We start from the raw sequence: 13144 nt of genomic DNA on the forward strand, positions 1-13144 counted from the left end.
GTGATGGGTATTGAGGAGGGCACCTTTTGGGATGAGCACTGGGTGTTGTATGGAAACCAATTTGTCAATAAATTTCATATATAAAATAAAAAAAAAATCTTTGTTGCACTAACAATGGCTTTGTATAGCTGAATTATAGCATCAGGATGGGTATTGTTTCAGGTAAAGGCTTTACTCAGACAAGTTATTTTACCAGTAAGAGAACAAAGTCATGTAATTCAAAAATTGTAACGTTTATCATTAAAGTGGGAATATATTTCTAAAAGGACAAAGAAACAAAAGAATAGAAAGAAGAGCATGAGAATCAGTGGTGCCAAACATCAAAGAGAGTTCTCTTCTAATGGTCTTGGATAGAGTTGTCTGCTTTATACAGTAATATGTTTGTTTCAAGTTTCTTGGGTCGGCACTCACCTCTGTGACCTGTCTGCTTCTGCTGATTCTCTCAAGAACCTCAGTTTAAGATTCCTAATATGAGCAACATTTTGCATTCTTGTCAAGGAAGGATCCATGATGTCATACTAGATGGTAAACGTGTAACCAAGGATCCATTTTATGTACTTTATCTGTTGAACTGATAATAAATAATACCTCATAAGGTCATTTCACATGTCTCCATGGACGTCTTTCTCTGGGATTTTGTTCAGAGCTGATTAAATGAAAGGCCAGATTATAATCTGGGATGAAAGGAAGAGTGTGAAGGGTTTATTGATCAAGTTCTGTTTGTGAAGGTTGGACTATGTGTGGGTTGGGACATCTGAGCTACATGGGCTGCAGTGAGCAGTTTATGTAAAGACAGCACAGGACTTCATGAGGGAAGGATGCAGGGCCTGAGGGCTAAGGCTAACATGTACCAGGCCACACTTGTTCCAGGGTGTCTGCTATAGTAACCCATTTCAGTTTTTAAGTTTATGTATTTATTTTGAGAGAGAGAGAGAGAGACAGAGGGTAAGAAAGCAGGCAGAGAGAGGGAGAGACAGAATCCCAAGCAGGCTTAGAGCACAGAGCCCGACAGGGGGCTCGAACTCACAAACTGTGCTCATGACCTGAGCCAAGATCAACAGCCAAACACTTAACTGACTGAGCCACACTGGTACCCCAATTTTAGTTTTAATATTCAATTTGTTGTTCCACTATAAGAGAAGATTGGGGGTGGGGGTGATAGTAGAGGTGAATTTTCTGTGTGAGGGCAAACCTTACATAAGATCTGTCCCAGAGAAATTTGTTCTGCTTATAGAGAAATTAACGGAAACGGCACAGGTAGTACGCAAAGTCCACTTGGTATTTAACTCTCTTTTTTGTGATTGCTGTGATTTTCTGATGGGAGAGTGCTCAATCCATGTCATAAATGAAATGCTGTAACTAGTACACACTCATGGCTCCTGGAGGGAATGCAATTGTGTAAGTTCCTTATGGAGAATGCTTCAAATGCTTCCTTGGGACGGAATTCCAGACCATATTCCAGCTTTCCAGATTTTATGGGATTTTGTTGGTTCCAAGACACGAACAGGCATGAACAGCCTCATGTTGATCATCCTAGAGAGTTTCCGCAGCAGTGTTTGTTTTATGTTGCAACCAATTGTCCCTTCTGTGATGCGTGGTCTCTGCAGAGTTTCACAAGTGTTCGGTGGAGATCATTTGGCTCCACCAGGCAGTTGTCCTAGGTTTGATATATCTTGTTCTCATGGATGCAACAAATCATCACTTTCAGTGATTCTTTAAAAACTGAGGCCAAGTTTGCAACATCTAAAATGGAATTACTGGATTTGTCTTTATGTTCAGGCAGAAGTGCTTGCATAAGAACCTTGGTCAGAAAGGTGTGTTCAGTACTATGACCTCATTTTCCCGTAGCTTCTGCAGTGTCTTTTGTATTATGAGACATTGTTCATGACAAAAAGTTTTTGAATAGCATGAAGACATCCAGTAATTCATGTATTTGCTGTCCCTTTTAATTGGATGCATGAGAGGGTTAAGGAAAGTTAGAAAGTTAAGGCACCTCATTGTGTTTATAGTGTTTGGAAGCTGTGAAGGACATTAAAGACATACTGACTGACACTGATTACATAAGTTTTTGTAAATTGATAGGCCCTAGAGATATTCACTAGTTCAGCCACTTGAATTAAAGTTCTTGCTATGTGATTGGATTTTGTAAGGGAGTCTGGAGTAGCAATTGCATGACCAGTCTGGTGTCTCTTTCAATGTTTAAGATAAGATTAAAAATCTATTAATTCAGAAACTTGTCTGAGAGTGTCCAAAAGATTGATCCTGGACATGGACACTTCCTGAAAGTCAGAAGCACAATCATGAGGTTCCTTTCATTGAGAAATGTGTTAGAGTTTAAAAATAGGAGAAGTTAATATTTCACATTTACTCAGCCAGCTGGTAGAAAAATGTTAGGTGTTTTCAGAAAGTTATAGTCTATCACTTAGAGAGCAGGATAGTTGGTACTCTATGCGGTTCCATCATATTTCATGGCGACTGCAGTACAAATTCTGGAGATGCTTCAAACAATGTAGCTGAGGCTACAATGATTTTGAGACAAGGACGTTAAGACTTTGCTACTGTGTCAGGAGACCAACAATAATAGATTTTTGTTGTTTGCCATGATGTTGAGGAATATCCCTAGGACACAACTTTCCTTTTTTTTTTCTTTAATTTTATGGGGAGTTGCAGGAGGAGAGAGAGACAGAGAGAGACAGAGAATCTCAAGCAGGTTCCATGGGGAGCCTGAAGCAGGGCTCAAGCCATGAAACTGGGATCTTGACCTGAGCTGAAATCAAGATCGAGTGTTCAATAGACCTTACTTTTAATGTACATACCCAGAGAATGTGTATTACAATCAAATATCATATGATCAGCAGTCCTGTTGAGGTGTATGGGGTCACCTAGGGTTTATTATCTTCAGAACTGAGCATAGAAACTATCAGACTGTGGTTCAACTGGGGTAATCAAAAATATACATCCAAAGGTTGGATAACCTTATGACCAAACTCTGGTTTCCTCTGCACTTTCTGAACAGGGCTGAGCTGTCAAACTAAACAGTGAAGAGAAGAGACCTCAGTGACAGGATATATTGTCTGAAGGCTTCAGTCTAAACTCTTCAGCAAAGAGTGACTAGATTTTTCTGCTTTTGGCCCCAACAGGAAGACATGAACAGATACTGATAGAAAAGAGAAATACTGACATAATAACAGGTAGACTGAAAGAGCTACAGTGATTAGTCTAAACACTTTGCCTTCTTATCATAACGTGATTTATTTCTACGTTAGGTGATAAAACATAGTGTGAACATACATGATTCTTAATCTTATGTTGTTTTCATAATCCATCACAGGTAGTATTTTTAAGTGAGTGCCATCCACCCACTTTCATCACAGACACCATGAATGAACGTATCACAGTTAAACCATCAAGCCTCATTTCAGTGTTAAATTTTACAAGTTCTTTTTCAGATGGAATTGTTTCCAAGTTAAGAGTTGCTTAATGCGAAAGGATGTTTGGGCAGTGAGACTCTCAGCTGGTACAGGGAGAAGTGTGACATGACTCACACAACGTGCTACCCCAGGAAACCCCTGTTTCCTGTTCTGGGGCGGCAGCAGCACATACCCAGCCATCCTTCCCTCACCTGGCAGGCTCCCCTCACAGTGCCCAGCCCTGACATTGAAGTAGACATTTACCATTTACCATGAGTGGAAGATCTCAAACATGCTTCTGTCCAGCCTTCTGAGGTGGTCATGGCTTCAAGGTAGGGTCATGTGTCTAAGTGGGGATGGCCCCTGTGAAAACGTCCCTACCCAGTTACCTAAAAACGGGAGATAGGCAGTGTCTTGTGGGGACCTTGGGAGGGAGGCATAGTGGTATACAAAAGGATTTCTTTGTGCCACATCGCTCTAAAACCTCTGATTCCATGTTTTTTTCCTTCAGGATCCAATATTGTCCCGAAGGGAACTCAGGCCCCACCAGCAGTGTTAGTGCAGGACAAGGGGGCTGTCATCCTGGAATGCACATATGACCCCAGTGATCTAAGTTATAGTCTGTTGTGATACAAGCAGCCCAGTAGTGGGGAGATGATTTCCCTTATTCTTCAGGATTCTTAGAATGAACAAAATGCCACAGAAGGTTGCTACTCATTCAATTTCCAGAAGATGAGAAAATCCATCCATCTTGCCATCTCAGCTTCATAGCTAGAGGACTCCCCAGTGTATTTCTCTGCACTGACAGAGCCTACAATGAGAAGCATTTTGGAGGGAGGTACCCAAACCCCAGGGCTCTTTGTTGATACATCCCTCTGCTGTAGGGCCCAAGGCAGGGAGTTGCCATCCCATACAGGAAGTGGCTAGGGCTGTGGCAGCTCAGATGTAGGGTTAGAGGGAAAACCTGACTCTAAGAAAATACCTCCCTAGGTAAGAAAGATCATGCATCAAAAACATCCTGATCCCTGAAAACTTGTATTGAAATTGTTCATTGAGGGGCACCTGAGTGGCTCAGTCAGAAGCATCTGACTTGGGCTCAGGTCATGATCTCATGAGTCGTGTGTTGAGCCCCACATCAGGTTCTCTGCTGTAAGCACAGAACCCGCTTCAGATCCTCCAACTCCCTCTCTCACTGCCCCTCCCCTCTCTCTCTCTCTCTCTCTCTCTCTCTCTTTTTCTCTCTCTCTCTCACACACACATGCACACACTCTCTCTCTCCCTCTGTCAAAAATAAACATTAAAAAAAAGAAAGAAATTGTTTATTGATGACTACAAGAGCACCGTAAAGAATTTGCCGTTTTGCCATTAGATTCAGCTAGAAGAACTGGCTAAAGAAATTTGGAAACATGTGACTCAAAAATCAGCTAAAATGTGTTTGAGTTTTTTTTTTTTAAAGAGTTATAGATAATGACTTCCTCTTTATTTTCAAGCCAGCACCATCCACACCTATCTGGAATTCTCCCTGTATATTTAAATAGAAGTTTCATGCTGCTTGTCCCAAATTCCTTCCAGCATAGTTTTAAGGCAGGTTCTGACAATGTGATTTGCAAGGTGGAGGAGAAGTGAAGGGATGTGTGAACACAAAAGTTATCCAGGCCCGAGTTTCTTACTTCCCTCTGCATCTGGGAAACCATTCCCATGTTGCTCTGGGAAGCTGTTTGATGTGAATCTGTGGAGTGGCCCCAGCAAACAGCCTGAGCTAAACTTCCATCTATGTGTCTGGAGATAAACGTTTACAGGGCTACAGAAGATGTGTGCCTCTCCAAAACTTATCCTGATAATCCTGATTCCTTACCTTGTGAGGAAAAATTATTTGATTAAAGCTTGGCAGCAAACTCTAATAGAAAGCACCTTTGAGGCTAAAACTTGTTAATAGTATAGGATTAATAATTGTTGCCTAATTCACATAACAGTCACCTTATACATATAAGAGTCAACAAAACAGCGAGAGAATGAGATAAGAATCTCAGATCATTCAATAGGAATTCGACAACTTAATTTATGATGTTTCTTCTGTCTAGAATTCACACTTTTTTACTATTTAATGATTTTGAAAATGAGGAATACTTGACGACTAAAATATTTGACTATAAAATAGTATGGCTTTTCTACTGGAAAGCTTTTATTAAGAAGATTGTATTCCTTATAATTCATATTATTTTAGGACCAAGAAATACTGTATTTCAATTAAAAGCTATTTGTTTATAAATTTTGTTTAAGATTATTTAGTGAGTGCTTAAAAAAGGACAGTGGGTATTCTAAATATTGGGTTACAATTCTGAAAAACACAGAAGCACTCAGTAATGAGTTGACTTCTTATAACTTTCTATATATTCAACCTCAACCCTTTTCTGGGGGTCAGTGGATTATAGGCTGGCCCACAGTGGATATGTGAAAACATAAAGTACTGTATTAAATGCTTTAGAGACTGTTATCCTCTCAGCTACAGAAACGCGCTGGGATGTTCTGTTAAAGAACTTCCACATCAGGTAGTGTCCTAAGAAGAAAGTAAACCTGGGAGGTCAGGATTGCTGCTGTCCAGATTTCCAAGTGCTACTTGAAGACTGCCATGTGCCTCATAAAGTCAGGGACAAAGACATCTTGCTGACTCTGGGAGGACTCTGGCCACCATGCACTTTTTTTCAGTCCCCGTCCAGCAGGGGGTGCAGCTTCCTAACACAAACACCTTTCCTGAGAAATGTGAGCTTCCACTGATCATTGCTCTGTCTCTCCAATGCTTCTTCCTGCTAAGAATGAAGCACATTATCTAGGTGACACTCTAGAGATGAACTCTTCTCCAGGCTTTGTGACTGTGGTACTCTTGATGCTTGGTAAGTAAAATGCCTCTTAGTATTTGGATTGTTTCATCTATTGTGACAGCAAAACCTATAACTATAATTTTATCCAGGAGATTTGTGCCCAAGGTAACACAGGTCTCTTTTCTTTTTTCCCAGGACAAACCCACGGAGACTCAGTGACCCAGATGGAAGGCCCAGTGACCCTCTCCAAAGGGGAGTCCCTGACTATAAACTGTACTTATTCAGCGACAGGGTACCCCACTCTTTTCTGGTATGTCCAGTATCCTGGAGAAGGTCCACAGCTCCTCCTGAAAGCCTTGAGGGACAAGGAGAAGGGAAGTCACAAAGGTTTTGAAGCCACCTACGACGGAAAATCCAAAACCTTCCACTTGGTGAAATCATTAGTGCAAGCATCAGATTCAGCTGTGTACTACTGCGTCCTGAGTGACACAGTGACAGGGACTGCAGGGGGAGCTGAGCGCAAACTCTGAGCAGAACAGGGCCTGGGATGCTGAGCATCTCTGACTGATCCACTCTGGTTCCAGCACTCTGTATGGTGGTTTGCCCCTCAGTGTCTGCTTGATACAAAAGTCATACAAATGGCTAGAGCATGGGAACCAGAAGGAACATTCCCCAAACCCAGCTGTTCATTAGTGCAATTAGAAATTCTACTAGTTCCTCAGTCAGGACCTAAGTAATTTCAAGCTGAAACCACATAACATTGAAGTGGTATCTTGCTCATCTTGCTGTGAAAGTCCAGCCCCACAAGTTGCTGAGGCCCCCCTGGTGGGTATTGCTGTGTCCAATGACACAATGAGAGAGCCAGGGTGTGCCCAAGAAGGTGGTGTCCGTCCCATGTCTTCCTGACAGAGGATGGGCAGGAGAGGTGAAGGGAGAGCTGCAGCCCCAAACCAGGTTTGAATAAAGAAAGAAGGGGAGGGAACAAAGGAGGGGAACATATGTAAGTGACAATGAAAGAGAGGCAAGGGACCTGTGGCCTAGTTTCTTTTCTAGTAAATCAGATTGTAGACACAGGCTGATGTTCAAAATGAAGGGAGAGGGCAGACACATAACTGAGGAAATGACTCATGTCCAGGCCAGTTAAGTAGATCACTTGGCTTTGGAACAGTAAGAACTCGAGTGAGATGGTTTTCAGTGCTCAGGCAATATGGTGAGATTAAATGCTCTTGGACTGACTTTTTATAACAATATAGATACATAGGTCATACTGGCAGAAAATCCTACAGATTTCTCCGATGTCTCTCCCAGAGGGAGAAAAATCATGGGTTTTGGAAATGATATGGGATGAGGAGAAATAGTGAAAATGACGATAGAAAAAGCAAACTCTGCATTGCCCTGCAATATACTGCCAGACTTTGCAAATATTACAATCTTCTTTAAATATTCTCTCCTTATCAGCTGATTTTATGAGTGAGCCATGATCAGAATATTAATACATTTCCTTATATATTAGTTATATATTCGTGATTTAAATTAATTTTTTATGGGGCAGCTGGGTGGCTTAGTCAGTTAAGCATCTGGCTTCAGCTCAGGTCATGATCTCGTGGTTTGTGAGTTCGAGCCCCATGTCAGGCTCTGTGCTGACAGTTTGGAGCCTGGAGCCTGCTTCAGATTCTGTGTCCACCTCTTTCTCTGCCCCTCCCCTGCTCATGCTGTCTCTCTCTGTCTCTCAAAAATAAATAAACATTAAAAAATTTAAAAAAATTATTTTTTTATTTAATTGGTTAAAATGTAAATTTTACAGTCAAAACCTTGGTTTGCGAGCATAGCTTGCTCTGGAAACATGCTTGTAATCTAAAGCACTTGTATATGAAAGGAAATTTCCCCATAAGAAATCATGGAAACTTAGATGATTCATTCTACAACCCAAAAATATTCATTTAAAAATGATTACAGTACTGTAATATAATACAAAATAAAAAGAACATACTAATCATAAGGAAAAATAAACAGATTAACGTTGCACTTCCCTTTGAAAACCTTTGTGACCGGTGTGAGGGAGATAAGAGAGAGGAAGGTTAGTATGTAGGATGACTTTCACTATCACTAATGGAATCATTGCTATCTATTGGCTCAATGGAATCTTTTTTTCTTGCAACTTTAACAAGGAACCTATCCAATGACACTTGCTTTTGCCTCCTTTTGAGGATTTCGCAGAAATGAGACATTGCATTGTTGTTAAAAGGATTCATTGCTTGCACTGCTACAGCGTTTTTCAGGTGGTGATTGTCTACAAAATTTTGCACTATTTCCACATTTTACACATCTCCCTAATGTCATTTGAAGTGAGGGATTCCTCCACCTTTTCCTCCTCCTCCTCCTCTATAGAGGAGATGCAGATGTAGACTTCTCATAAAACCTTGGAATTTTGGCCACTCGCATACCTTATTGGTACTTTTCCATGACTTCTTTCTCAACTTCCACTGTAATCATCTCCTTCTTACCACCTTTCCTTTCAACCTTTTTCTGCATGGGGGCTACTGTATACACTCGCATGGATGTTGACTACAGTACAGTGTTAATAAACTCTTGTCACATACTGTATTTAATGTAACTGGCAATAAGGCAGCAGAGGAAAGGGTCTATATCTGCAGGCAGCCTGACCTAGAGTGAAGCACAGCATTCCTAAGCTCACTCTTGTATGGAAAAGCAAGAGTGTCCATACACTGTCCATAGGTGCTTTGAAATGACAAAAAAAATCCAAGTGCCAGTTGTGGGCACCTTCCAACATTCTGAAAAATCACTGATTTCTGCCAAACACTACAGCCTGAGGCTGAGCATCTGAGCATCTGTGGCCATCACCCACAATTACACAGCGAAAGAGAGAGAGAACCATTGGCTCAATTGTGATCATGTGATGTTCAGCATCAGGTAATACTCATATTGCAAGACATCACTCATTTATCAAGTTAAAATTTATTAGAAATGTTTGCTCATCTTCCAAACACCTGCAGAACAAGGTGTTTGCAATCCAAGGTTTTACTATATTTTCAACTTCTATAAATATCAATGTATGCTAAAAGATACTTTAAGTAATTCAAAAGGTTATATACTAAGTATTTTTCTCAGACATTTGGATAAACATGGTAGACTAAGGGTGCGTGGTTGGTGCAGGTGGTAGAGCATGTGACTCTTGATCTTGGGGTTATCAGTTCAAGCCCTATGTTGGATGTAGAGATTACCTAAAAATATAATCGTTAGAAAAAACAATGGTAGATAAAAAATACAAAGTTATCTCTTGATTTCTCTAAAACTCTATTCAAATGATAGGAAAAACATCCTACAGAGCAGAAACCCACAAACCCAAATAGAAACAGAAAAGAAGCTATCAGCAGACAGTGATGCCAACAAATTTTAGAGAATGAGCAGTATATGGAGAAATGCAAACTTTCATGAAAGATTCGATAAAGAAGAAAACGACATCTGGTGTAGAAATACCTGTGTGTGCTGTGCCCTCTGGAAAGGCTGAGGGAAAAGACCCCATATATTTTTGAATATTTTTAATAACTGAGGAGGAGGATGTTGCCTACGTTGGTATATGTGTGTGTTTGCATACACACGCATGTGTATGTCTACGTGTATTGAAGTTATTGGCATGTAGGGAAGGTAAACAAGTGGATGGAGTGAGAAAATTCCTAGGTAATAGAATAGCCATGCACTCCACGGCCCTTTATAACAAGCAATGATCACTTTCTAAACCAGCAGAAAATTGGAAGTTGATTTCTGAGGAAAAGAGCATATGAAAAATTCCCACCCAAATACACCCAATCCAAATCCTGTGTATTATTAAAGTTTTTTATTTTTGCTTATCAGTTCAGCTTTCTTTTACTTACAAAAATTCTTCCCGTCCCCCTTCTAATCCTGACAACCACTGATGTTTCTACCATCTTCCAGAATTGTGATGCATCCAGCTTTGGTTTTCTTTTTCAGGATTGCTTTGGCCATTTGAGGTCTTTACTGGTTCCACACAAATTTTAGCATCATTTGTTCTAGCTCTGTGAAAGACGCTGGTGTTATTGTGATAGGGATTCCATTGAATATGTAGATTGCTTTGGGTGGTATCGACATTTTAACAATATTTCTTCTTCCAGTCCATGCGCATGGATTTGGATTTTTTTCCCACTTTTTTGTGTCTTCTTCAATTTCTTTCATAAGCTTTCTATTGTTTTCAGTGTATAGATTTTTCACAACTTTGGTTAAATTTATTCCTGTGTTGTTTTTTTTTTTTATGGTTTTTGGTGCAGTTGTAAACAGGATCAATTCCTTGATTTCTCTTCCTGCTGCTTCATTATTGGTGTATAGGAGAATGCAACTGATTTCTGTGCATTGATTTTATATCCTGTAACTTTGCTGAATTCATGGATCAGTTCCAGCAGTTTTTTAGTGAAATCTTTTGGGTTTTCCAGATAGAGTATCATGTCATCTGAGAAGAGTGAATGTTTGACTTCCTCCTGGCTGATTTGAATGCCCTTTCTTTCTCTGTTTCATCTGATTGCTGAGGTTAGGATTTCCAATACTATGTTGAATAATAGTGGTTAGAGTGGACATCCCTGTCATGTTCCTGACCTTAGGGGGAAAGGTTCTCAGTTTGTCCCCATTGAAGATGATATTAGTGGTGGGTCTTTTGTATATGGCTTTTATGATCTTGAGGTACGATCCTTCTATCCCTACTTTCTTGAGGGTTTTTGATCAAGAAAGATGCTCTATTTTGTCAAATGCTTTCTCTGCATCTATTGAGAGGATCATGTGGTTCTTGTCCTTTCTTTTACTGATGTGATGAATCACGTTAATTGTTTGCGGATACTGAACCAGCCCTGCATCCCAGGTATAAACCCCACTTGATTGTCGTGAATAATTCTTTTAATGTTTTGTTGGATATGGATGGCTAGTATCTTGTTGAGAATTTTTGCATCCATGTTCATCAGGGAAATTGTTCTATAGTTCTCTTTTTAGTGGGGTCTCTGGTTTTGGAATCAAGATAATGCTGGCTTCATAGAAAGAGTTTGGAAGTTCTTCTTCCATTTCCATTTTTTGGAGCAGCTTAAAGAATAGGTGTTAACTCTTCCTTAAATGTTTGGTAGAATTCCCTTGGAAAGCCATCTGGCCCTGGACTCTTGTTTTTTTTTGGGGGGGGGATATTTTTGATTACTAATTCAATGTCTTTATTGGTTATGGGTCTGTTCAAATTCTCTATTTCTTCCTGTTTCAGTTTTGGTAGTTTATATGTTTCTAGGAATTCATCCATTTCTTCCAGATTGCCCATTTTATTGGCATATAATTGCTCATAATATTCTCTTATTATTGTTTGTATTTCTGTGGCATTGGTTGTGATCTCTCCTCTTTCATTCTTGATTTTATTTATTTGGGTCCTTTCTTTTTTCTTTTCAAATAAACTGGCTACAGGTTTATCAATTTTGTTAATTCTTTCAAAGAACAAACTCCTGGATCTGTCCTACTGTTTTTTGTAATTTCGATATCATTGATATCTGCTCTAATCTTTATTATTTCCCATCTTCTGCTGGTTTGGGGTTTATTTGCTGTTCTTTTTCCAACTCTTTAAGATGTAAGGTTAGGTTGTGTTTCTGAGACCTTTCTTCCTTCTTTAGAAAGGCCTGGATTACTATATATGTCCCTCTTATAACTGCCTTTGCTGTATCCCAGAGGTTTGTGGCTGTGGTCTTATCATTTTCTTTTTTTATTTATTTAAAAATTTTTTTAATGTTTATTTATTTTTGAGGGAGAGAGAGAGAGAGAGAGAGAGAGCAAGCTTGAGCAGAGAGAGGGGCTGAGAGAAAGGGAGACACAGAATCTGAAGCAGGTTCCAGGCTCTGAGCTGTCAGAACAGAGCCTGATGGGGCTCAAAGTCACAAGCTGTGATCTCAAGCTGTGAGATCATGACCTGAGCCAAAGTCAGACACTTAACCAACTGAGCCAACCAGGCTCCCCTGTGGTATTATCATTTTCATTAGGTTCCATGTACTTTTTAATTTCCTCTTTAACTTCTTGGTTAACCTGTTCATTCTTTAGTAGGATGTTCTTTCATCTCCAAGTATTTGTTGTCTTTCCAAATTTTTTTCTAGTTGTTGATTACGAGTTTCATAGCATTGTGCTCTGAAAATATGCACGGTATGATCTTGATCTTTTTTGTACTTGTTGAGGGCTAATTTGTGTCCCAGCATGTGATCTATTCTGGAGAATGTTCCTTGTGCAATTGAGAAGAATGTGTATTCTGTTGCTTTAGGATGAAATGTACTGAATATGTCTGTTAGGTCCATCTGGTCTAGTATGTCATTCAAAGCCATTGTTTCCTTGTTGATTTTCTGCTTAGATGATCTGTCCATTGCTCTAAGTGGGACGTTGAAGTCCCTACTATTATGGTATTATTATCAAAGAGTTTCTTTATGTTTGTGATTAATTGATTTATATATTTGGGTGTTACACATTAGGGGCATATGTTTACAATTGTTAGATCTTCTTGGTGGATAGACCCCTTAATTGTGATATAATACCCTTCTTCATCTGTTACAGTCCTTATTTTAATATCTAGGGCATCTGATGTAAGTATGACTACTCTGGCTTCCTTTTGGTGACCATTAGCATGATAGATGGTTCTCCATCCCCTTACTTCCAATCTGAAGGTCTCTTTGGGTCTAAAAATGGGTCCCTTGTAAACAGCACATAGATGGATCTGGTTTTCTTATCCATTATATTATCCTATGTCTTCTGATTGGGGCATTTAGTCCATTGACATTTAGAGTGAGTACTAAACGATATGAATTTATTGCCACTGTGTTGCCTGTAGAGTTGGAGTTTCTGGTGGTGTTCTCTATTCCTTTCTAGTCTTTGTTGTTTTTG

At 39.7% G+C, this 13144-nt stretch overlaps 1 gene segment (V, D, J or C); it reads left to right on the top strand.

Moving 5' to 3' along the window:
- The first annotated feature begins 6149 nt into the window (after nucleotides 1-6149).
- On the top strand, nucleotides 6150-6759 carry LOC124508294 (T cell receptor alpha variable 9-2-like). The segment is given in 2 exon segments: nucleotides 6150-6301; nucleotides 6425-6759. Coding segments are annotated over 2 exon segments (432 nt in total).
- Nucleotides 6760-13144: the final 6385 nt, after the last annotated feature.

Source organism: Lynx rufus, unplaced genomic scaffold (genome assembly GCF_022079265.1).
Source record: "Lynx rufus isolate CCGP_SWC_20201006 ecotype Redwood Valley unplaced genomic scaffold, mLynRuf1.p SCAF_13, whole genome shotgun sequence".
In the NCBI taxonomy this organism is placed as follows: domain Eukaryota; kingdom Metazoa; phylum Chordata; class Mammalia; order Carnivora; family Felidae; genus Lynx; species Lynx rufus.